This window comes from Antedon mediterranea, chromosome 4, assembly GCF_964355755.1.
Source record: "Antedon mediterranea chromosome 4, ecAntMedi1.1, whole genome shotgun sequence".
Lineage (NCBI taxonomy): Eukaryota > Metazoa > Echinodermata > Crinoidea > Comatulida > Antedonidae > Antedon > Antedon mediterranea.
Genome location: NC_092673.1, coordinates 12,751,124 through 12,777,641, shown reverse-complemented (window position 1 = coordinate 12,777,641; position 26,518 = coordinate 12,751,124). Strand labels below are relative to the sequence as shown.

Below are 26,518 nucleotides of genomic sequence, written 5' to 3'. Positions count from 1 at the left end.
ATCTTTATAATGTCCATTTTTTTCGCGAAGTACACACAAAGCAAAGAAAACAAATTTTAATAACTGCAGAATATTTTTAATTTTTAATCATTCATTGTTTTAATACAACTTTACTATAAAGTTCATCTACATGGTCATAAACATTATGACTACAGTATGGTTGAGCTATTGTTATAAAAACTACATGGTCATAAACTTGACTACAGTATATGGTTGAGCTACTGTTATAAAAACTACACGGTCATAAACTTTATGACTACAGTATATGGTTGAGCTATTGTTATATAAACTACATGGTCATAAACATTATGACTACAGTATATGGTTGAGCTATTGTTATATAAACTACATGGTCATAAACTTTATGACTACAGTATATGGTTGAGCTATTGTTATATAAACTACATGGTCATAAACTTTATGACTACAGTATATGATTGAGCTATTGTTATACAAACTACATGGTCATAAACATTATGACTACAGTATATGGTTGAGCTATTGTTATATAAACTACATGGTCATAAACTTTATGACTACAGTATATGGTTGAGCTATTGTTATATAAACTACATGGTCATAAACTTTATGACTACAGTATATTGTTGAGCTACTGTTATACAAACTAGATGGTCATAAACTTTATGACTACAGTATATGGTTGAGCTATTGTTATATAAACTACATGGTCATAAACTTGACTACAGTATATGGTTGAGCTACTGTTATATACAATTATGAAATTGGTTGAAAATTAAATATTTTTTTTAGATTCATTATACATGTAAAATTCCATTAATGTGCACCCTATTGTGACAACCAGTGAGTTGTAAAACTCCCTGCATTAACTTTCATTTAAAAAGTCATCTCTTAATTCTTTTAATTTAACAATAACATTGGTAGGCAATCTACTAGTTGGTGTTAAATTAAATATACTTATCACCTCCTCCTTCGATATTATTTCTCGCCATTCTTGTCCATCTTTTTCACACAGAACAAACCGGGAAGTATACGTTCCAGTGTACCACACTACTTCTACCTCATTGTTATTTATGCTGAATATTTTGCCTATCCGAGGCCATTCTGTGGGATATCTCCTTAAAGCTGTTGCTACCATAGCACCAACATCGAGTTGCTGTGGTGGCTTACGCTTCGAAAATTTACCAATGTGTACCTAGTAGTGTGGGAGAAAGCATAGAAAAGTCATAATCATTTTTCTTACAACCCTAAAAATATAGAATTTTCGTTGATGCATTTGCTTGATGCGATTATGAGATCATATCCCAAATATAAGCACTGCTTTAAACTATGTTGCATTACATGTTTCAAAGATGTAATTTTGAAAATCTATAATATCTTTATCATACCGGTCTTATTTCATTTTCATTATCCGAGTCACTAATGTCTGTCTCGTTTCCATCAGATTCCTCCCTCATAGGGCTTGCATTGTTGTCATTAAAAATGATGTCATGGAGCAAAAATCGCTGTTCATTTCCTAAAAAAAAAGAGTACGCATTAGTTTTAAAAAGTAAATAATATACATTCATACAAAATATCATGATATATTTATGCTGAGGTGTTTGTTGCATAAAAGCTGGGCCAATACATTGCGCACCATGCTAATCAGATGCTGATTGATTGATTTTATCTTATGAATTAATCAGGAGGCATGTTTCTCCAGTGTACTCCACTAGATATCGTTCATGTTATTTGATAATTTTAGGTTCTCACATAAAATTATCAGTGGAAGCATGCATTGGTGAATGTGACCCAACATAGTTGTGTGGAGTAAAGAGTTGAATTTTGGTATAGCTGCTGAATCTATACTAAAATCAAAATTCTCTTGTAAACCAAAAAATATATGTGTAAAATGGTGAAACATCACACATGCAATGTAGTACAGTACATACCTTCTGTGATCTCTTCTATATTATTTAAAAATTCCTCCCACCAGTCACGTTCTTCTATTCGCAAAAAATTTGCAACAGACGCCAGACTTTTTTTTAACTTTGGTATATCTGCATTACTAAAATCAGGAGTACACAACACTGGTATATCAGCAGGGCTTTCCTTGAGCAAATATGGAAGTGTGTCCATTTCTCTTGCACATTCACACCAAGTACAATCCGTTGACCAGTTCTTATAGGACATGATGCATTTTCCGGTTTGAGCCAAAACAAACTTAAACTGGTGTGGTTTGCTGTGGTAACGTATGTCTTGCATGTATGGTACTAACCAGTTCTTAATGTCATGCAGATAGGAAATGATACTTGATGTAATCGGCAACTTTTTGTACGAGTTTTCAACAGCACTTCGAAGATGATCAAGTGTAGATGCTCTATATTTGTTCAGGTATTTGGCCACACATGAAAATAATTGGTCAATATCCTCGTGAGTGTGACCCACCATTAAAAACCCAATCTTTATCTGAAAGAGTAAAAGAAGTAATGATTTAAAATTAAAACTTTTCAAAGCAAAATAAAAAAAATACATTTTTAGTATATTTCCATTTTTTCCTCAGGCCTAAAAAAAAAAATTGTTTGTTTGCTGTCAAGTTTTTTTATTTTGGTAGGGGGGCGGGTGGAAAAATTTTTTTTTTTTTTTTTTTTTAATGTTAATTTTTCTGTTAATTGCTCGCGAATTTGAGAGTAACAAAACACACTGAATAAAACAACGAGCTCAAACATCTATTCATAATTTGTTTCACACTTTAATTCTGTTTTGGGCGCGTTAGGCCCCGTGTCTAAACTAGCCTAGGCTAGGCCTACTACTACACAGTAGGTCGTTGTTAGCAGGCCTAATTAAATATTTTAATTTTTAGAAGTTAGTGTACCGTATATTTCGGTGTATAAGTCGCACCTGTGTATAATAAGACGCACCCGACCCCTAACTGAGAGTAAAATATCGGTATTTTGTATATCGTCGATGTATAAGACGGCCGCGCCCAGTAGCCTCAACAAGAAGGGAAGTCCCCCATTCCGTTAGTTCTTTCTAACTTGTTATGAATGAGTTTCGCACCCGCAATATCGAGTGCATGACCACACGTGTGTGTGGGCTAGCCTCGCTCGATCCTTTTATCGAGAGGCGCACGTTTTCACGGACAATCGTATTCGATTAGTATCTATGTATCCTGAAGTGTGTACGCTAGGTCTATGCTATAATCAACTGGAGAATATACTAGTCGAATACTGTGTAAACAATGTGGTTGCCAAGAAGGGCTCGCTCGCGCTGGGGGTACGACGGTCGTGCGTATAACTATATAATACTATTCCAATCGTAAACGTCGTTTTCAAATGAAATTTTATCGGAGCGCCTAAATCTTTTCATCATATTTAGTACAAAATCACGCTAAAATGCCTTGAAAACTAGCAGGTTGCTGTTACGCTAGTACACTGTAGCTAGGCTAGGCCTACTCTTTAGACTTTAGTAATACTAATAGGCCTTACCTTAAAAAGCCCAGGCCTAGCCAACGAGGTGGCGATATCTGTGTGTTGAGGCATTTATGTTCGGTGTATAAGACGCACCCTTAATTTAGAGGTTAAATTTGCGTGTCAAAAGTGCGATTATACACCGAAATATACGCTACGTTATTATTTTTATTGTTTCATCCTCGCACACTCGATTTTTACACCTTTTCGGCCAAAAAAAATTATAAAAAAAAGTGTGATTAGAAAGGTTAGCAAAAGCTCATGGTTAATGTTATTGCTACTGACCTGCTGATATGTCATCATCGGAAGTATCAAACATCGGAAGTATCGACATCTGTTGTAGAAACCTCCCATGCTTTTCTCTCTGCTGCTGGAGGAACTTTGGTAGTTGTTACTAGACAAACAGAGTCTATGTTGTAATCAGAAAATGTGCAATTTAAACTATTATCATAGAAATAATTAGATACATTTATTGTTTAAAAGGGACTGCTAATTTCAATTTTTTATTTTATGATTCCAGATCAATTATTTATTTTACATATCAAAATAATTTCTTTTTTTTCCAGTAAAAAACCCCTGCCAAGGGGACATTATTTTGTTCCTGAAGCCTTAATAGGGGTTATACTGAACGTAACTAGAGGTGGTCCAGTGAAATAGAAAACGTTAACAATGCAAACTTTTTTGTTAAGAACAATCTCAACGCACACAATTGTGTTATAAGTACGGAAAGGTAAATCAAAACAAAAAAAACTATACTCAACGATAAATGTCCCAATCGAATACGACATTGCTACCTCCCAGATCGGGCCCATAAAAACATAGGGATAGGCCTAGAGGCGGCCTCTACTCTAACCTAGTAAATAACTACATAACATGTCATTGTATTGTTAAAGTTACTGACCTGCTGACTCTGTCGGTATGTCATCATCAGAAGTATTGACATCTGTTGTAGAAACCTCCTTTTTTGGTGGTACAAGAGCTGGGCGTGACAAACACACTAAAAACAATCTATCATTTCCGGACTTATCATCAAACTCTCTCTTATCTAAAAACAATATTAAATTTTGCAGTATTAATACAAGATCCGTTCGGAACAAAACAACAGAATTTGTGGATTTCGTTATCGAACATAATCTGGATGTTGTTGCCCTTTCGGAAACGTGGCTTAAACCAGAAGACACATCAGTTATAGGAAATATTACACCCAACGGATACTCTCTCAAACATGCTCCCCGTGCTGGTACTAAAAGAGGTGGTGGAGTTGCACTTCTTTACAAGGAAAGCATAGCGGTTAAATGTTATGACACGGGATTATTACCAAAATCATTTGAACTGCTAAATGTGGAAATAGTCAGCAATGCATCCTCAGTTTTCCTCGTAGCAGTATATCGTCCTCAAAGCAAATCAACGGGTTGCAGTCTAAATGTTTTCACTGAAGAATTCTCAACTTTGGTTGATCACTATGTATTGAAGCCGGCTCCCATACTATTCGTTGGAGACTTTAACATCCATGTGGATATGCCAAATGATGCAGATGCAATTCATTTTCGGAATCTACTTGTAGCAAGCAGTCTTCAACAGCATGTGTCTACACCTACACACCGACATGGTCATACATTAGACTTGCTGATCACTCGTTCATCTGATCCTCCTGTTTTCTCAAACCTTAATGTCATTGATGGTATATCAGATCACTATGCAATCACATGTAATCTCCTTATCAAGAAGCCACCCGTAATCACTAAATCCATCGAAACTCGTCATTGGAATGCTATAAATTTTGAGACATTTTGTAAAGATATCACACAGTCTGATCTCGGAACTTCACTCTCAAATCTTGATTTATCAAGTAAAGTACGACTATATGTCACCACTTTGAGTGAACTTCTTGACAAACACGCACCACCGAAAAAGAGAACAGTAAAGGTCCGTCCAAATACTAGTTGGTATAACAGTGACATCTATGCTGAGAAAAGAACAAAGCGTAAGCTTGAAAAGAAATGGAGAATCTCTCATCTGGAAATAGATCGTCAAGCTTACATTGCACAGAAGAGGAATGTAAATTCCATGGTAAGAAAGTCAAAGGCCAACTACTACATTGGCTTGTGTGAAGAACATGCAGCAGATCAGAAAGGACTTTTTAAAATTGTTAACCAACTCCTTCATCATCGCCAGGTATCACCTCTCCCAGATAGTCTTTCTGACTTTGATCTTGCGAACAGGTTCTGTCAGTTTTTCACAGACAAGATCAAGATCATCAGAGACGACTTCAAGATTGATGACATGTCATTTAATGAGCCTGTGACAGCTGTTCATCAGCATCTCACAACATTTACACCAGCATCTCAAGATGAGATCCGCAACATTCTGATGAAATCACCAACAAAATCATGCAGGTTAGATCCAGTTCCTACTTCTATACTGAAGAAGTGTATAGACGCAGTCGTTCCAATAATAACGGAAATCATTAACCATTCTCTTAATACCGGCATAGTGCCAGATGAACTGAAAATTGCTCACGTTCGTCCTTTAATAAAAAAGCAAAACTTGGATCATAACACGCTGAAAAATTACCGCCCGGTGTCGAATCTTTTTTTTCTTGGAAAGACTCTGGAGCGTGTAGTGACATCACGCATTACTCCATATCTTCAAAAGCATAATTTAAATGAGAATTACCAGTCGGCATATCGTGCATGTCATAGCACGGAGAGTTCCCTTTTAAAGGTACAGAATGATTTGTTACAAGGAATGAATGATGGGAAAATAACGCTATTGGTGTTGTTGGATTTGTCAGCAGCGTTTGATACAGTTGATCACCAAAGACTGATAACCCGTCTGAGAAATCGCATTGGCATAAATGGTGTTGCTCTTAACTGGTTCCAGTCATATCTTACAGGAAGACGTCAGCTAGTCTGTATCAATGATGCATTCTCAGATGAAGCTTGCCTGGAATATGGTGTACCACAGGGGTCAGTAATTGGGCCTGGCCAGTTTTCCATTTATACGCTTCCCCTTGGTGACATTATTCGCAAACACAGTCTACATTTCCATTTCTATGCAGATGATACACAGATTTATGTGTCAGTAAATCCAGTGCAAAGGGATGTTGCTGCAGCAATCAGTAAGATGGAAGCCTGTATAGAAGATGTTCGCAATTGGATGACAACAAATTACCTAAAGTTGAATGATGGAAAGACAGAGTTTATTATCGTCGGGTCTAAATGTAACATCTCCAAAATCAACATCACACATATCAGAATCGGAAACTCTAACATCGCTCCCTCATCGGTGGTCCGGAATCTGAGAATCATGCTGGATAGTAATCTCACTATGGAAGCACAAATAACAACTGTATCCAAAGCGGCATGCATATCGATTAGGAACCTTGGTCGTATTCGCGGTAATCTTAACAAGAAAACAGCTGAATTGATTGTACACTCATTTGTCACTTCTAAAATTGACATTGGTAATGCCTTGTTGTTTGGCATACCAAAATCTCAAATACAACGTTTGCAGCGCTTGCAAAATATGGCAGCTAGAATTGTAACTTATACAAAATCAAACGCTCACATAACTCCTGTCCTGATGGATTTGCATTGGTTGCCTGTTCAACAACGTATTAAGTACAAACTTGCGTTGTTTGTATTCAAGATCCTAAATGACAGTGCTCCTGCTTATTTATCTGACCTTGTGGATCGTTACGAATCATCCCGCAGAGGCCTACGATCATTGTCACAAAACCTTCTTCAAGAGCGTAGAGCGAAAAATCAGTGGGGTCAGAGATCTTTTTACGTTGCGGCCGCAAGTGTATGGAACAGCTTACCAGCAACAGTTAAATGCTCAACTAGTCTAAACAGTTTCAAGACCAACCTAAAGACGTCGTTATTCGCTGATGTTCTCGCACGTTGTTAATGCACAAAGCGCCATGAGCGCCACATGGGTGGAGGATACCGGCGCTATATAAGTTTTCATTTATTATTATTACTTTTCATATCTCAGAAATTGTTGGGCGGATATGGTCTTAGTTGGTGTCAAAATACTCAAGAAGATACATATTTCTATTCACTTTAATGGACAACTTTTGCCAAATTTTTTTGTCAAAATATCAGTGACTGTTGTGTGAATATGGTATACTATGAATACTTTGTATCAGAAGTCCAAAGTAGATAATTCTATTAATTTTAATGAATAACATCACAGTTAAATCTCTCATCACCAAGATCATTATTAATATTTAGTATTATAATTATAATCTAAACTATATCACTGTTTAACAATTTTAAAGAACTCCGGTAAATGAATGACAAATGCTATACTGTTACATATTTTTAAACCATAGTTGAACAATAAAAACAAATCAAAGTAACCGTAGTACAAGCCCGTAGCCAGGATTTTTAAAGGGGGGTTATTTTTTTAAAAAATAAGGGCACATTGTGAATAAAAGCGAAAATTACATTGGATTAATATGACATTGATGTGTTTTTCACGAACTCCTCTTACGTTTGTTTCAGAGCGGTTGAAAATACTTTAGGAACTCCCTTGTGACATAAAAGTATAAATACAAAATCCACAAAGTTGTAAAATAACTCAAAAACAAAGCTTTAATTTCAATCGACTTCGACTTTCAACAATCCAGTAAGCACTTTAAACAACAGCTTTGTCATTTCAGGTCAAGATATAGATATATCCTTACCTGTCCATCAACATCAGGTTCAGGGACGGAATAATTTTGTTGAACTGGTTTCATTTCCTCTGCTGTACACATGATTGGTCTCTGTTTCTTTTGCAATAATAGACATCCTTGCAGCACCTTATTTGTTTAAATTTAAAAAATTATACTTTATAGCAAATTTATAGCTTATAGAAAGAAAGCCATGAAGTTGATTACATATGCACCTACTGTATTTAAAAGTTGCACTGTAAATAATTCGCAATCTATTTAACATTTATACAAAAACAAAATATGCAGATTCAATATTTACTTACCTACTGTAAGTTATGCAATTTCATTTGCAGCTCTCTATTTAACAGTCTATATTCTTTCACTTCAACTGCAAGAGAATCTTTTTCTTTTTTAAGTTTATCAGCTTCTTCTCTATATTTTGCTGCAAGTTTGATTGATTTCATGTACTCAACACTTTCGGTTTTTCTTTCAATGGTAGAGGAAAACAGCGGATGTGCCACCAGTTTCTCTTGCAAGATATCCTGCATCATTTTCTTGCTAGTGGCTGCCTTGGTTTGCTTTTGCTGTTTCTGTAAAAATTCATATTATACATAAAAAGATTATAGTATTTCTTAAAATGCCTGAATATTCGTTTGACACATGTACTGCTAATGCACATATTAAATTACTTACTAGTTCATTCCGGACTGCTATTAAACTAGGTACAATACGCTCCTCAACCTCACTGGATTCCTCTACACTCGTATCCAATACCTTAGAGTCTGTCTGTCTGTCTGTCGGTCCGGTATCACTATGCGTTTTATCGCTTTATGACCTTATCTTGACATCAGTTTAATCTAGCTAAGTCAATTTTTCACAGAATATTCCTTATGGCCAGGAATCGATGTGGTTATGTTTTCACGGTGCGCAATAAAAAATTACGCGGTCTACGCACGATTTAACGAAATCACGTTTGTAATCATATCTTAACAACCATGAATCACAATTAAATAAAATTTGGTACTCATAAATTTCAGGGCATAAATCATCATATGGCAATACAATTACGTGCGTAGCGCATGTAACGCATGCGTACGCGCGCTTAAAATTTTCAAAATTTATTTTCGATGAAATAAGAGTACGTTTCAGGCAATTTTAAGCGTTTACAAAATTGCCATGAGTGCGCAGATTTTTGCGCGCGCACTGCGCGTTAAATGTTATTGCGCACTCTTTTTGCCCGATTTCTGTTTTCTTGACTTACTTTTCAACTCGAAATTACGTTATACGAGCACGTCAAAAGTGACAGGCTACGCACGTGTAAATTAAAAAAATATAAATGTTTTTAAACATTTCAACATTTTTAAACATGTTCAGTAATTTCGGTCAGTATAGTTCACTATGTCGGTCGGTCCGTCTGTCTGTCAGTCTGTCTGTCTGTTGGTCTGTTTGTCTGTCGGTCCGGTATCACTATGCATTGTAGCACGCGACTTAATGGCTGTTGGCCTTGTTCTTCTTCAGTGACATTTCTCCACCGAACAAGATAAGCCTTGTTACAAACGAAATCAGTTTCATTAATTGGCTTAATGTGTTTTTATCATCAATATATATGATCGCCTTGGCCTTGTCTGCCAAGAATCTAACATAAGCAAATTCAATAGACCTAGACATAATTCAAATAAAGTACTACTAGGCCTACAAATTAAAAGATTCTTAAAACAAAATTAAATAATTCACTGCACGACTGAACTGTCCGGTATAAGATTTTTCATAAATTTGTGACCAGGTCAACGATGTGATTTTGGGCTTTTTCTGCCCACATTCTACAGTTGTCGCATATTAGCAAAACATCTTATTTTATAGCGGATTAAATTTATCTGAGTGAATATTTACACATTTAAAGAACGTAAAAATAGGTCTAGTGCCTAGACCTAGTAGTAGGCCGGCCTACAGTAGGCATACGGAGGCTAGGCCTACCTAGTAGGTACCTATCTATAGGCTAGGCTAGTAGTAGTAGGCCCTAGGTTAGTAGTTTATATTTTCCACGAAAATAACATGGAGGGGCATAGCCATAGCCTTGCAAAATCAGGCCTTATTAAATTAAATTGTAGGCCGTGCTACCAACCCAAAAGGCAATTTCGAACAAGCCTTTCTTGGATGGGAAAGGATAGCCTAAAAATAGACTTTAAAGCCATTATATAGCACAAAAAAAAAACAACGTACCTGTACCCGTCTTTTGAATTTTCTTTTCGGGGAGAGATCGTCTCCTACTTCCATTTAATAAAATGGTAAAGGCATTTAGGCCTATTTCGTTGGTAGTATTTTCTTGCTCTTGCTCTTTAGTGCAGTAAAGTTAGATAAGCGACATCTTTAGTATGGCCATGATGTCAACAACCTCATCGGCACTGACTTCGGTCCATCGTCCAGTTGCGTCCGGGCCTATTGACACTTTGTTTAATGTTAGGCCTACTAGGTCGGTGTTAGGCCTAATGACATTAGTGTAAACATCACGGAAGGTATCCGTAGATAGCATTCGTTTAACTATTGATCAAATTTTATTTCTACTATTTGGAACAATGCAAACTGCCACTAACGACATTTTGGTTAGTAGCAGTATTTTGGGTTTTTTGTTTTCAGTGTGTCGCGCGCACAAACACAATCTTTACGTACTAAACTAACCTAGGCTATGCCTACTACACAGTAGACCTAGCATTAGGTCGTTGTTAGCAGGCCTAATTAAATATTTTAGAATTTAGTTTACGTTATTATTTTAATTGTTTCATCCTCGCACACTCGATTTACACCTTTTCGGCCAAAAAAAGTTCCCTCAACGTAAAAAAAAAATTTCTTCTTATCTCCGCCCCTAATTTCGAAATTAGGGCGGCGGATGACAGCAAACAATGTACCTACTATTTTTAGCAGATATACCAACATCCATCCACAATTTAGAGGCAAACTTATTGCAATGATACAACATTATAACTGCTATGTCGGTGTCCGATGCTCGTATGACATATCTCCTCTCAGACCAATACTTTCAATAAACTTAGCATGCAGACATATTTTAGTATGTTCTTCTTCATGATTGCTTCTGAGGGCTGCAACATCTTCTTGAGTAACTACACCATCAACAACTCAAAAGGTAGCACTCTCCAGGTACATCAAGAAACACCTTTTTATCCCGGAATATGTCAGCATGTCTGGTCCTGCCATTCTTTTGCGAGAAATTGATGTTTTGAGATTTAAATGATCTGGATTTCAAGGCATCATTGTTTGGTCTAACTTGTTCTGGTCCTGTTATTAGGTACTCTCTTTCTTCAACTCCTCTTCTACCTTTTTCAAAATCTTTTAGTGATGGTTGTGGATAATCATCAAAGAGCAGGTGGACATTCTTAGTTTGTGTGTTTGCTGATAAAGCCTGAATCAACACACTTCTGGCTAGTCCTCCATAGTTTGGTGGAATGTATTTTTGGTAACGTGTGTAATAAGAATTGGCCATCTATTATGTAAGCATATGGATGTTGTGGATTAATTTATTATTATTTAATAACTTTTGACTCAAGTACACCAAACAGTGAAATTTTTGGTGTTTTGGTCATATAGTTCCATCTGCATTACAAAGAGAAAGCGGAACAGGCGTCAAGGGGTAGCTAAATATATATGGCAAGTCAAGCTTGCGTATGGTCGCTAACAACACTAGTCAAACCATTTGATCTCTGCAACACTTGAGCTCTGCTATGTGTTTATCTTTTGTGCTCTTGTTGCTGGCACAATCATATGCAAATGTCTTTATTGGCGTCTTCTTTATTCTTTGTTCAAATCTGCTAGGATCTTTGACACAAGACTGTACAAACTCCTGATGTCTAGACTGTCCACATTGAGGTATGTCTAGCAAACTTTCCTTTACCACAGTACTGACGGCTTTGCCTGTGTTGATATTAAATAGTTTAGTAGATGTGTCTATCAGTATCACTCTATCAAAAGGATTATGTGTATCCTCTATGTGTTTTATTACAGCAGTTAGATCCCGGTTGTCACGATGTATTCGTGCAGGTTTTATCTCTGAAGCAATGTCGTCTTTTGAAAGCAGTTTCTTGAACAATGCTAACAAACAACTCACGTCGTAGACGAGCACCATAGTTGTTAGTTGCAGATGTTATTCCACTAAGTCTAGAAGCAGCATCAGCATTTACTGTTTGCTCAAGTGTCAGATCTACTGGTATTCGACTAAAAGTATTGTCTGTATGCCGGATACTGAATGCATCTTTCTCTAATACACTCCGGAGTCCAGGATGCAAGTTATCAATATTGGCAAGATCGAGTTGGAATTTTGTTAACCATCATGCATAGTTGATGTGATTTGTGGCAAAAAAACAGACCAATATGGAAGTAAGAGAGTAGATAAAGACTGATGTTATTGGTGCGGATTGACCTCTCTAAATTATGATAGCTATGGATGTAGTCAATGTACATAAGCCAAAATTAAGCAGTGAATCCATGTGCTCCCGAACATGTCAATTCTACAAACTGTTAGTATGCTGTACATGCATGACTAAATGTAGCGGAGTTGATGGCTTTTTCATGAGTTGGTTCATTGGTTAATTCGGTTACCTGTTCTCTGTTGCTACAGTATACTCTTTCATGAATTCCCGAAAATGTAGAATTTCAAAAGAAAGAGCCAATATGGGGTGTAAACGTTTACATCTATTGAAATGTTTTCCACTTAAAAAACCATTAAGTGACCCGGGAGCAAGCACATTAGTATTGGTAAGCATATCAGGACCTCCTGAATTAAAAAAGGCCATTTCCATGGAAAGCACCTAACATGATAAATATGTCATCAAACTTTTTCTGTTGCTTGTATTTGCATAGCTGGCTTTGCTGCATTTAAATTGTAAGTCACAATTCCGAATTTCTGCTGACATTCATTAGTACATCTTTGGGTTATCAAGGGTGTCTTGTATGACATCTAACCTAGTGATTGGTTGTTGCAAATTTGGCATATATCGAACTGTCTGTTTTGGCAAATTGTCTTGATATGATGCAGCATTGTAAACCGACCCACATTGGATTGTTATTCTCTTTCAAAGCATGTTTTAACACCCAAAGGAAGTCCATATTCCATAACACATCGTTTCACATGCTCAGAACACTGTACAATGCAGTGAAAAATGTGGATAACAACTTGTGGGGCAAAGCATTCTCTTCCTTTAAATCATCCAGAGTAGGATTTTCATGAAGGTATTTCTTTTGAATGCCAAGTATGTTTTTACGAAGTAGAAAAGCTGCCTCGGTAACAATGTGTTCATCATTAGATGCATAGTCAAATGCAACACGTACAGATTTATCGGCAGTGTCAGAATTGTAAATAATAATTCTTTGTTTCTGTGTGGAAACGTAGTTTCTTACCAAATTTGTTTATCAAATTACGCATAAGACTCTGTGTACTATTTATGGGTGTTGTTTCAGAAAGTGTACACATATCAGTATATCTGGCAAACACTGATGTCAAAAGCTCAGGTCTTTTGTTGCAGATGATTGCTTTTTCTACTTAGTTATGGATATTTTATATCATGGTTAGTTTGGATGACTCATTTGAATCCAGTTCACTCTGACTTGACATCAAATATGCACTTTTACAAGAGTGGTGATATTTTGCTTCTTTGGCTACTAAGTCAATACCACTTATTTTGGATAACAGTTTAGAATCATTTAAAGCTGAAGCTGCCTCATGGATGCTCTGACCAGCTTCAATTGTCTCACAACTACCAGCTACTTCATACTGACCTTTTTTGCGTTTTCTTGCATTCCCGCGATCGTTTTCGGGTGTAGCTGAACGTAAATGTGGACTCTCAGCAGTGCTTCCTAACTTGTGTGTATGAGGTGCCTCAGTTTCTGAATGTATAGCAGTAAAAATTCTTGTAACACATCACATGATAACCTTCATTTTCGTTTATAGGAGATGACGGTAATTTTTGCACAATGTTGTGATATACAGATTCCACAAAATTATGCTTTTTTGCGTCTGCTTTCTGCTGCCAGTAAAACCGCTTCCCAATGTTTATCACTGAACGAGAGAATATTTCCCCACTTTGATTTTTGTTTGGGCTTTTTAATGTGGAGAATGCAAACGTTGGACGATTTCTTTTGAGTTTCAGCACTACTTTCAGAAGTCTGATCTGGGTCCGTAAACTTTCCATTACAATTACCGTATATTTCGGTGTATAAGTCGCACTTTTGACACGCAATTTTGACCTCTAAATTAAGGGTGCGTCTTATACACCGAACATTATGCCTCACACCACACAGAAGTGTAGTCTACATATCGTCACCTCGTAACGGCAACCTGCTTCTGCCTAGTTTTCAAGGCATTTTAGTGTGATAAAATTTCATTTGTAAACGTTTACGATTGGAATAGGCCAAGCTAGGCCTAGTATTTATTTATAGTTATACCCACGATCGCCGACCGCCGTACCCCCAGCGCAAGCCCTTCTTGGCGGTCACATGGTCTATGGTATTCGACTAGTATATTCTCCAGTTGATTATAGCATGGACCTAGCGTATACACTTCTCGGATACATAGATACTAATCGAATACGATTGCTATATTCGTGTGTCAATTTGATTACTTCATTATGTTAAAAATTGGAATAAAAGACAGGTCCCGTAATTGTACCTATGCTAAACTGTATGTAGTATGTATACAGTATATAGTGTATACTGTTTAGACACAAAATAGAGAGCACACTCGGATAACTAATTCTTCAAAGTGACAAGTTCAAATCTAGTTTGTATTATGTTTTATTTCTATATTTTCAAAGAATGACAATATAATGGTAGATTATTATAGCATACTGCATATTAAAAATACAATATTGATTGTACAGTACAGCTTCTGAATTTTAGTTATTAAATTATTTAAAAATAATACATGTTTTATTTTTTAATCATTTGTTAATTGTAATAAAAATACTGTAATAAATAGCACTTAAATCCATTTTAAAGGCAATACATGGTCCAATCAGCGGTGGCGCCAGGATCTTCCCGACGTGGGGGATACCATCACTAGGCTGGGGGCCAGGGGGCCGCCAAGAAGCAACGCGTTCTAGCGTCATTTGAGGTCATTTTAATCAGATTTAGGGTAGCCATTTTTTCCATTTTTTATAATGCATAAATAAATACTGCGTGCAAAAAAACGATGCGCGATGACTGTTTCAATCCATATTTTTCAATTGAAAAAATAAAAGTTCAAAGAAAATTTAGAAAAATAGAGTTGGAGGTCCCGGAAATTGAACTTATTATACTTCAAAACATGAAACAAAATATATAAGTCCCTATCATGGTTGTGACTGAGCTAAAAAATGTTTGAAAAATAGAGATGTTAGGTCCCGGAAAATGCACTTCTTGTACTTCGAAATATGACCAGCTTTATTGTTGGGGCTGAGCTAAGAAAATGTTTGAAACTAGAGCTGCAGCTGCATTTTATACTTTGGAAACATCAGGCCTAGAGGCTTAAAAAACGCAAGCGTAGACCTTTTTCAGTTGGGGAAATAAGTTTATTCCTCCCAAGTGTATGCGTGCGTACCATCTGGACTTCCGAGTGGTGAGAAATTCATGACATACAGGACATTGAAAATTTAATAACTTAGCTATAATAAGATGTTGGCTAAGCGAAAATGGCATGTTTTTTTGTTTAGTAATGGATGAAATATTTATTTTAGGTTCCCCACGGTACAGAAGGTTACTTTTAAATTAAAAAATTGGTGAACATACGAACAATTAACATAATTCGTTTTTGCTGTAGTGTAGCATACGTCGACACAGTACACAACGTAACCGTCGGTAAACTTCGCCTGGAAAATAACTACAGTACACATTTTGGTCCCTGGATGGAACATGATATCACGCGTCTCGACCCAACGATTCGTACAAAGGGATACCGCCAGACAAGTGCGTACCTAGCTATTGTTTAGTAGTAAGTTAGATCGCTGGCAATAATGAATGCATATAAAGTGCATAATATCACTCTGACGTACTCTCACGGTCAATGAAACGTCGCGGTTTTCTAGGCGCTGAAGCTACGAAGTGAACACGAACGCTTTTTACTGTATATTATATTCCCCGACAAAAAGTACCCGTGTTCACTTCGGCTAGGCTCCCCGACGAGGGGGCTAGAGCCCCCGTAGCCCCCCCCCCCCCCCACTGGCGCCACCACTGGGTCCAATTAGTATTTAGTTGGTTTAACTGGTCCAACTGGTATTTAAGTGGTTCGATTGGTATAGTTGGTTATTTAGTTATAACTGGTCCAACTGGTATTTAGTTGGTTTGACTGGTCCAACTGGTATTTAGTTGGTTTGACTGGTCCAATTGGTATTTAGTTGGTCCACTTAATTATTTGACATATTTTTAATGGTTTTAAAGTCATGATGTGACTGCGACCTCTTTCCATCCCACATTCATTCAACAATTGGTTAGAAAAGCTAGTTTAGGCCTTCTTCGGAAATACCAATTTACCTGGTTGCAAAACCTGTTGGATCAGTTAGGAAAAAAAACCAATTGGACCACACTAAGTTGTGCTTGAAAAAAGAACCAATTGAAAACCAGTTTAAAACCAGTTAGACCAATTGACATTTCCAATTGGTCTCAACTGGACTTTTCACCTGGGATTGGTAAGTTTAACACAGGCCCTATAAGCAAACTTTGATTTGTGAACCTATGTGCTACTGTAAACTGAAATTGGTTAAATATTGATATAATTAAATATATTTTATACTATAGTAAAGAGAATTTTGCATTGGCCTACAAAAATACAATAAATAAACAAACTACTATCTAATCTATTAATAATATTGGATTATATAATTACTCTGGAATATGTAGTTGGGCTATCTTAGTAGTACAGTAGGCCTTGTAGTACAGTGTTGGGTACAACAGTTAAGACGCTAGCTTTAGTAGTAGCATAGAGATATTAATATCTCTATGGTAGTAGTAGGCCTGTTCCCTGTTTGTATGTATAACAAACCAGAATAAAAATGTTTTTTTTTTTTTTTTTTAAATTCAATTTTTTTCACACTTCAAAAATAATACAAGTAATGTGAAACATTAAGGTAATCAAACAAATTTAAACAAAATATATAGAGAAACTTGTACAACAAAGAAGTGTGAAAGGAGGTCAAATAAGTATGGTACTTTAACAAGACTGCAGTTACGGTACATGACAAAAACAGCGCATGAAATATTGATATTTGCTGTACAAAATGCCTAGTAAAAATTGGAGAATAACAAATATCAGTAATAGTTGTGATTAAAATATAATATATAAAAAATAGAATAACAATAAATTAACATAATTAAAAATAATCATAACACCTTATTCATCATATGCTTGGATTAGAGATTGCTTATATGTAATTTTAAAACTAAAAAGTGAAGGTTTCTTTATCAGTGAATGTGAAAGACTTTCCCAAAGTTTAGGTCCGGTATAAAGTATTGAATGACGTCTAATGTGTGAGTCGCAGTTTTTAACAGTGTATACATTAGTATTGGAAAAACGGGTAAAATGTGTATGGGTATCAGAAGGTTTAGTAAAGAGTGAACATAGGTGGGTCGGAAGTAGATTCTTTGTAAGTCGGTACATGAATAATGCAGTTTGAAGTTTATTAACATCAAAGACGTTGAGAGATTTGAAGTTAAAAAATAAGTGTTTTGAATGAGATCTGAATGATGCCCCTGAACAGATTCGGATTGCACGTTTTTGCAATTTAAAAATTCGGTCAATATTGGTAGTTTCGAAACTAGTCCAGGGGCATAAAGTGCTGAACTTGCCAAGTGTAACGGCCCAGGCAATGTTGCAGTATGATATGTACGGAAGAATTAAAGTATTATATAACTTAAATAAAATGTTTGATGGAAGTGTGTACTTTAATTTGTTCATCATACCAGTGTTTCTCGCAATTGTGTTGCAGATTGTATTGATATGATGTTTCCAAGATAATTTTGAGTCAATGGAGACGCCAAGAAATTTGGTTTCCTCAACACGTGTGATTACCTTGTCATTAATTAAAACTTTTAAGTTTTGAGAGATGGATTTTTTGTTTTTATGTTTAAATATAATATAATTTGATTTGGATTCATTTAGCGATAATTTATTGATTTGGAACCAATCAGAAACTTTGCGTAATTCACTATTAATTGTATTAACTAAAATTTGATCATTTTTATGAGAATAAATAATATTAGTGTCATCCGCATAAAGTATAAATTTGAGTAATTTGGAACAGTTGGGGAGATCGTTTATATATGTTAGAAATAATAAGGGACCAAGTATGGAGCCTTGCGGAACGCCGCATAGAATGGAGGATAGTTTGGAGTCAAAAGGGAGGAAAGCAGTGAATTGTTGGCGACTGGTAAGGTAGCTTTTTAAGAGTTTAAGAGGAAGGCCTCTGACACCATAGTGCTGAAGTTTGTGAAGAAGTATCTCATGATTGATAGTGTCAAAAGCCTTACTCAAGTCAAGAAAAATACCAATGGTGTGTTCATTGTTTGAAAGTGCAGAAGTCAGTTTATCATAGAGATCAGTTATTGCAAGGTCAGTGGAAAAAGCTTTTCTAAAACCGTACTGATGCTTAAAGAGGATATCGTATTTAGAAAAAAAAGTATAAAGTCTGTAGATCAGGCGTTCTAAAACCTTGGACAGGCAAGGCAGCAGGGAAATCGGTCTGTAATTTTCAAAGTAATAGGGATCGCCTTTTTTGAAAATAGGAATTACTTTGGCAATTTTTAAAAGGTCTGGAAAAATTCCAGTTTGAAATGATAGGTTAAAAATATGGACTAAAGGCTTGGATATAAAGTTTATGATGTTTTTAATAACTTGATTGGAAAATCCATCAGATCCTGGACTCTTATTGTCCCTAAGTTTTAAGATTATATCAACAATTTCAGTTTCCGTTATTGGAGTTAAATAGAGAGAGTTTGAAATAAAGGAATGATTAAGAAATGATTTAAAATTTGAGTTGCCATTATATGAAATACTTTGCGCAAGGTTGTTCCCAATATTAATAAAATAATCATTAAATTGTTCAGCAATAAGTCCGGGATTAGTAATTTTACAATTGTTTTTAAAAAAGTGAGAGGGTTGGTTTTGTTTTTTATTTTTACCTAAGATTCCATTGATCGCCAGGTTTTATGAATATTGTTGGTATACTGGTTGAATTTTGAGGCATAATACTCTTTATTTGCTATGCGAAGTAAATTAGTTAGTTTGTTTCTATATTTTATGTATTTGTCCTTATCGGTCTGTTTCTTAGATTTGAGGTAGGCAGTATAGAGCTTATTTCTGGTACCAATTGATTTAATCAGACCGACAGTGATCCATGGTTTACGCTCTTTGCGAAAATTACGTTTAATACGTGTAGTTTTAATACTGGAATTGTTATTAAGCATTGCAGTAAGGATAGTAATATAGTAAAATAAAACAATACAAAACAACAAAAGTAGAGCTATAAAAACATTGGTTCTGAGACAGCGTATTGAAAGTATGATGAATGCTGCATTGAGATGTACCGTATGCAAATTTGACAATGTGGTAAGAGTGCTTTACAGAAGTAAATCAAACAGGAGCTCCCGGTATAATAATACGATGTAAAACTATTATAATAGTGAACAGCTAACGGAAAACGATATCATTGCATATTTTAAAATAATATAATTATATAAAGACAAGAAAAAAAAAAGTTCTTCTTGGATAGATGAAGTTGGATATAGTTCATCATTGTGCAATGAGGTTACTACTTAAACGCATGTGGGATACCAGTTGATGAACGCCATTTCCCGGCTCTGAACCTAAGCTTGATTCCTTGATCATACAGGGCTTTAACTTGGGTCTTCCACTTGTTCTTCTCTTGCCTGTCCGTGCGGGTTAAGTCGTCTATAATGTAGGCACCTGAACTAGCGAGTTTATGTCGGTTTTTGAGGATTGTTACTTTGTCCACATATGAAAGCACTTTAAAGAGTATATGGGGCGGCTTGCCTTCGAATCCTAGACCGTCTCGATGGGCTCTCTCAATCGTCGGTTTAATTTTAAAATGAGTGGCTAAGAAATCTTCAACAATGTTGATTGGGTTTTCGTTATCCGATTTAGCGATTCCCACAATGCGAATATTATTTCTCCTGGAGAAGCGTTCAGCCTTGTTCAGCTCAGCCTGCATAGACGCAATTGTGTTGCGAGCTGTATGCAAATCGTCGACGAGTTCCGCCTGCCTAGCTTCGTATCGCGACTGAGCCTTTTCCAGAGCAATAATTCTGTCTTCGTTGAATTTAATAGATTCAGCTAGTTTACTATCAAGGTTATTTTGCGATTTCATGATATTGGAAAGAGACTCTTTAACAAATTCTTCAAAACTTACGTTGTCAGGTTTTTTGGAACGTGTTGTAGCCATTATGAAAAAGTAATATCGGGAGCTCTCGTTCGGCACGTCTTACACAAGCGGAGTCATGAATGCATAAAACTAAACTAGATTTGAACTCGCTTCCATTACTTGTAAAACTCTCTAAATCTTTCTTCATGGATTCTTGGGTTATTTCTGTTGAATCAACTTTACCCTTTGAACTCAAGCAATATAAGCAAAAGTGTCGTCCTATAAAAAATATATTTTTTTTAGTAAACTAGTGTGTTATTTACGAGATATTGCCTAATACTAGGTCCCAGTTTAAGAATTACAGTACTTACCACTTGCTTTAGATAATCCATAAACACGACATTTGTATTTATAGTACTGTAGCTGAATGCAAATAATTCAATTTCTTCTCCACTGAAATAAATAAAAATAAATCAAAACATATAGTGAAATCATAAATAGTAAATACTTTTTATGAATTGTCAGAACTATTATGATATAAAGTACTTACTTCCACACCAATGAGGTCTTCAACTTGGTTACTGATTCTCTCCATCCCTGTTTTTAAATTGTAGGCGCAATCGCCTGCTTCCCATATCAAGATTGTTACGGTATATTTCAAGGAATTGGGCCAGTCAACATTGCCAATTTGCTGCATAAATTTGTAGGTTCCTCCTCCTTTATCGCCTCCTGGTTTGATCCATATTTTTATTTCTGGTATCAAACCGTTAGTGCCAAGTAAGCATATCAAGACTAAAAGCAATAATAAAAATGGTGTTTATATTTTTAATGTTTTGGAAAAAAAATCTAATGAAAAAAAGAAAGAAAATGTGATAAACATGTGTGCATTTATACCTTTGTATAGCATCTAACAATTGTGTTACTTTCACTTTCAAGCTCTTTACTACAACCAATGGCACATCTGCGAGCAACATCTCATCTGCCTTTGTATCTTTAACAAGCAATGGCACATACTCAGAGGTATATTAATGATTTCTGACCATAAATATTGGTTAAATGTTGGATACAGTGCATGCATAAGATGTGTTTCAAATTGTTTTATTATTTTATTTCAATAGTGTCAGTGTCCAGTGTTCTGCTTGAACTTCATCTTGCTGGACAAAAGCATAATTTTCAGCCAAATCCAGTATCATAGTTACAATGCCATCTGATTGGTTGTTCTGAAAAAGGATGCAATTCATTCAACAGTTCACCAACCAGATCACACTCAACCAACATGATTTTTGACACTTTTCTTTCTCTCCAAATCTTTTAGTCAGATCTACTTTGACATGCTTCCACTTTCTCCAGGGAACTGACACTTCGCTAGTATCTGCCAATAGGCTTTTTGAGTGTGCACTTAACTGATGGATTCCACATTTTTTGCAGAGTCACAATTTATGTTATGGTGTTTTAACCCCTCCAATTTGTCACATAATGTTAACTCATTGGCTTTGAAGCAGCTTTCAATCTTGCAGCCTTGACGATTATACTGGGTACACTGTTTATTCAGTACCAGCTTTGGAGTTATGTTTACACAGTACTCGCACAAACATCCCCGTAGCTTTTGTAGTATGATATGCTTTGGTCGAAGCTTAAAAATGAAGACTTGCAGAGATTAATATTTGTGTATTTGGACTTTGTGTTTTGTGTATGCCGTAGAAATTGAAAAGTTTAGCATTGCAGTTTCTTTTAAAGGTTTTCCTGCTAATTTCCTTTTTAAAATCTGTCATTATATCTTCCTAAAAGAAATATATGGAACAATATCGTAAAGGCTTGCTAAAATGTTGCAGAATATACCAATCATGTTACACACGGAACAGCTAGGTTGGTGACACATGTTTTACATTGTCTCTACCTACTGTATTCCAGAAATAAGCATAATTTATATATAGATACCAAAGTAACATTTGACTCGGTTTCTGGTGTTGCATCGGGCTAACTATCATTAAAATTTAATTTTAAATCTTACCGATCTGTCATTATTTCAAATTTCAATTGGAATTTCCAGAAGGGAAGCAAATTATTCTGTATAATATTTATAAAATAAATCATTTTAAATTGTGGACTTTTAAAAACTGGAAAGAAGCATAATGGCCTACCGATGACTAACAGTGGACACCAAAGACATTTGGCACCATTTGGTGTCTTATTTGTAATCCTATTGACATTTTCGTTTATAGAGTCAACTACAAAACTTGAATTTCACTTTAAAAACACAAATATAGTAATTATAGATATTTTAATACTAATATTAAATAAATTTAATTTAAGAGTATCATAAAATTAATTAATATACTTACATGGACATGTTGAATGAACAAATTCACAGCTTCTGATTTGGTCCTATGCTCTGCATAAGCTTGAAACATAATAGTCTAGGCCTCATAAATCAGCATAAGACGACCTAAGCCTAGTGCACAAAATAAATTATGAAACATTAGCAGTTACCGCTTTTTCTGCCTAATTGTGATTATTATACTAATTCGCATGGGATGAGTAAGTATAATAGCGTGATCAGCAGTATGGAAGCATTTGGAGATGACATGTGAAAACATGTTCCAATCATTTCATGCTCATTTAAATATTCAATCCATTCAACCCTATGCAAGCAATTCATTGTTGAGTGATTTATATTTATTAAGTTGAATTTGTTTAAATAATCTGTTAATTGATTCTGTATGATTCCTTCCAGAATTCTTGAAACATGAAAAACTACTGAAATTGGTCTATAGTTACTTAAAATATTTTTGTCACCTTTTCCTTTATATATTGGGATGGTTTTTGCAATTTACCAATCCTCTGGAATCTAACCTGACTGTTATGACACGACATCCCAATCTGGATCAAAGCCTCTATCTGAAAGACGAAACTAAATAATTTACTACAAGCAGCACAGTAAAATAAGCAACTATGTTTTGGAGGCCATGGTAGCCCTGTTTGACTGAAATGTATGTAGAGAGTCTCAAAGATGAGTGAAACTATAATGCCCTTTTTGTACTTTAAATGCCATTAAAAAAATATTTTTGTTGTTAAAATATGTGGCTATTGACTTTAATATTGCTAAATTATGTATTTGGAAATAAAGGTGCAGAACACAGTAAAATAAGTAATGGAGATGTAAAAATTATAGATTTTTTGAGAATTTTGTAAATTAACTTTCATGCATTGAGATTAAAGATAGCTTTAACAAATCTAACTTGTACTACTAGATGAAGGCTTTAAACATGTGTTCAAAAACTGGCTGTATACAACCCCCAATTTAGATCAGAGTTTCTACCTTTTAAAGACTTCTGCAATATCTTATAAGCACGGCTTTGTCTATTCATAGTTTCTTCTGAAAATAAAAAGGATAAAAAGGATAAAAAGCAGTTTGCAGTTAGTAATTAAGTCTAATATAGGCTAGTAAGTAGTAGGCCACTAGGCCCCTAGTATCTTACTATGCCACATAAAATGCCTATTTTGGTTACTACCCTGCCACAGATAACTGACCCATATAGAAAGTGTGGACACAAAACAAATGTTATTTTGCTAGTCTACAGCCTAACTCAATAACAAGATACCAAATATCACATGGAAAATTATTTTAAATAAAATGCAAATGTTTTCTTTCATCTTTTTATAATTGGTATATGCTAGACCATACTACTACTACTAGCAAATATACCGAGATATATAACCATTAGCTTTGTCCCAATGTACACTGCCATTCATAATCCGTGAATAGTCTGGTATGTATGACGAGCGAATGACAATTCTGATGCTAAGTTTGGTTATTACGTGTTGAGATGATGTACGATCTTGTATGCTTGGGTTTTTTAGGATTTTCCTTGGCTTTAAGTTTAACTATTGATTTTGCCCTAATATGAGTGGCTGCCAATTCATGTTTTTTTATTGATTCTAATTTATACTGTGGAGATCCATCAATGAACATACTGTTTTGTAAGTTTTCCTTTCTCTCTTCATTTTCCGTATCTGGCATTTAAAGAATTTATTGTGTCTTTTGATAATTTGATTTAATCTTTGACGCTTCATTTTCTTCATTACCACCACAGCTTTTTTTCCAGTCTTCAGCTGACGTACAGAATCTTCAAGCATTTTCTTCTGCTAATTTCTTGTTGACAAACTGTTGTGTCTTCTGCACAAGAAGGAATGTTTAATCTTCGTTTGATTCCTCTCCTCTTCTTATCATTTGTGTAAATGGTTTTCACACTACCAAGGTCCCCGCCTGACTTCCCACGGCATACTTGGTTGCCTCTTTGTAGATTCTGTGGGTGTTTCCACTTCGGGAATCTTGATATGTTTACTTTGATGTCCTTTCGTAGAACTTTCAGTGAACGACACTGGATTTTTCCATCCAACTAGTTATAACCAGTCTATTTTAAATTAACTGACGACTGGTTTATGGCTTGAAGTGTTGCCCTAAGCCAGCAACCAGATTTCCGACAATGTCCATTAAAAAAAATTCTTCATTTAGCATGTAATAGAATGATAATATTTCCCTGGCAGGGACGGGGTCCGGTGCTATCCCTGTTGTCTACAGGTTGGCACTGAATTCTTTTCTTTGATGATGATGATTTTGATCCTTGTGCCTATGAGAAAAACTTTTGACTGCAAAAATTACACACAAAAAATCTCTTTTGATGTCATTCCTTTACAGTAGTGGTCCTGAACTGTTGATTACATTTGGTTGCACTTCAACATTTTCTGTAAATTGAAAGATAAGAAAGTATTATTTAATTAAGCTTGTCCTGTAACACCATGTATTAAGCCGTTCACGGCAGACAGAGATATCTGATTTCTTGTACAACTGGTTTGAATTGGTTGTTATTTTATTTTTGGTGTTCCAATTATGTTTTAAGTGCAAGAAAGTCACCGCCGATAATTTAATATTGGTGTATTGTGCAATTTCCGACTTTTGTTGGTGGATGAAGAAGCAGTGTTTTCTTCCAAGTTATTGTTAATGGCTGTTCTTCTAAATATTGCAGCATCATTCCACATTTTAGAACTTGAAGCCACAATTTAATGGGCATTCAATATTGACATCTACAGCACCAATAACTGTGCTCAAATTATATTTGTGTATTCTGAACACAAAACTGTCCACAGGGCAGTGTATGTTTCTATAATAATCTTGCTAATGGTGGATTGACCAACTATATTTAATTTAAAAGACTGGGAAATTTGTGAATCGCCATTTAATATTGTAGGTGTCGTAGAGTATAATTATAAGCCTTTGTTCCGGAGTTTGCTCTCAGAAAAAGTTAAAATGAGCAACAACCAATGTGCAACACAAGGCTAGACTGTTTACTGGTTCGAAACTCCTCAAAATCTCTTTAAATGTTGCATTGTTTTCATCCTCTCACTCTGCTACGTCACCAGCCTGTCCAGCCTTGCAGACTGTAATCATTTTTAAATCTGTCCACCCATCACATCTTGATTTCTTCTTCATGACCCAATTCTCTAGAAAATTCTTTGGCCTTAGTGCAAAGTAGCATATATCTACTATTCTTAAACTGGTTAAAGTTCAAATCTATGGTTGGTTCAACCAACTCTTTATTTTATTCCTTATTTACTTTATTTTAGTCTTGTAACCAACAAGATGCTGGCTGGCTTGTTGATATCTACTGATGATATTCTGATCTGCTGGAGTTCTTTATCGTCAATAATTTTGTCCAAATCATCTTCATCAATATATTTAAACTAGGTTTTCCATTAGTATTGACCAGATAAAAACTGTTTTTTGTCGCCTTTTATAAACAGTTGACTGTTTATGATCATAAAATCAACTGGAAAAACTATTTAACAGTTATCTTCAACTTTACATTTCATTCCGTCTACTATCATTGGTTGGAACAAACCAGTAGCAAACAACCAACCAGGTTATATAGCAAAGAACTATACAAAAATATACTATAACAGGAAATATTAATTTAATAATAAATTATTGGATTTAAAATTTCTGAAAATTGTTTAAATATTTAATTCAACTGCTGATTGATTGATTGATTTAATAAGTGAAATATTTTAAAAGA

General features: G+C 35.3%; 2 protein-coding genes and 1 long non-coding RNA gene across 3 annotated transcripts; all 3 read right to left on the bottom strand.

Annotated features, from left to right (window-relative positions):
* Window positions 1–766: 766 nt before the first annotated feature.
* LOC140048012 (uncharacterized) lies at window positions 767–3,233 on the bottom strand. The gene is made up of 4 exons (XM_072093026.1): window positions 3,019–3,233; window positions 1,911–2,427; window positions 1,368–1,495; window positions 767–1,174 (listed from the first exon to the last, which is right to left on the bottom strand). Exons 1-4 carry the CDS (start codon window positions 3,034–3,036, stop codon window positions 845–847), a joined length of 993 nt encoding a protein of 330 aa, XP_071949127.1. The 5' UTR covers window positions 3,037–3,233; the 3' UTR covers window positions 767–844.
* A 16,641-nt stretch (window positions 3,234–19,874) lies between these two features.
* On the bottom strand, window positions 19,875–20,542 carry LOC140047564 (uncharacterized). Its single transcript, XM_072092605.1, has one exon. The coding sequence runs from the start codon at window positions 20,523–20,525 to the stop codon at window positions 19,875–19,877; it is 651 nt and encodes a 216-aa protein (XP_071948706.1). The 5' UTR covers window positions 20,526–20,542.
* Window positions 20,543–22,103: 1,561 nt separating this feature from the next.
* LOC140047011 (uncharacterized) lies at window positions 22,104–23,280 on the bottom strand. Its single transcript, XR_011844895.1, has 3 exons — window positions 23,241–23,280; window positions 22,787–22,896; window positions 22,104–22,225 (listed from the first exon to the last, which is right to left on the bottom strand). It is a non-coding gene; the product is annotated as an uncharacterized lncRNA (long non-coding RNA).
* Between the last annotated feature and the right edge of the window lie 3,238 nt (window positions 23,281–26,518).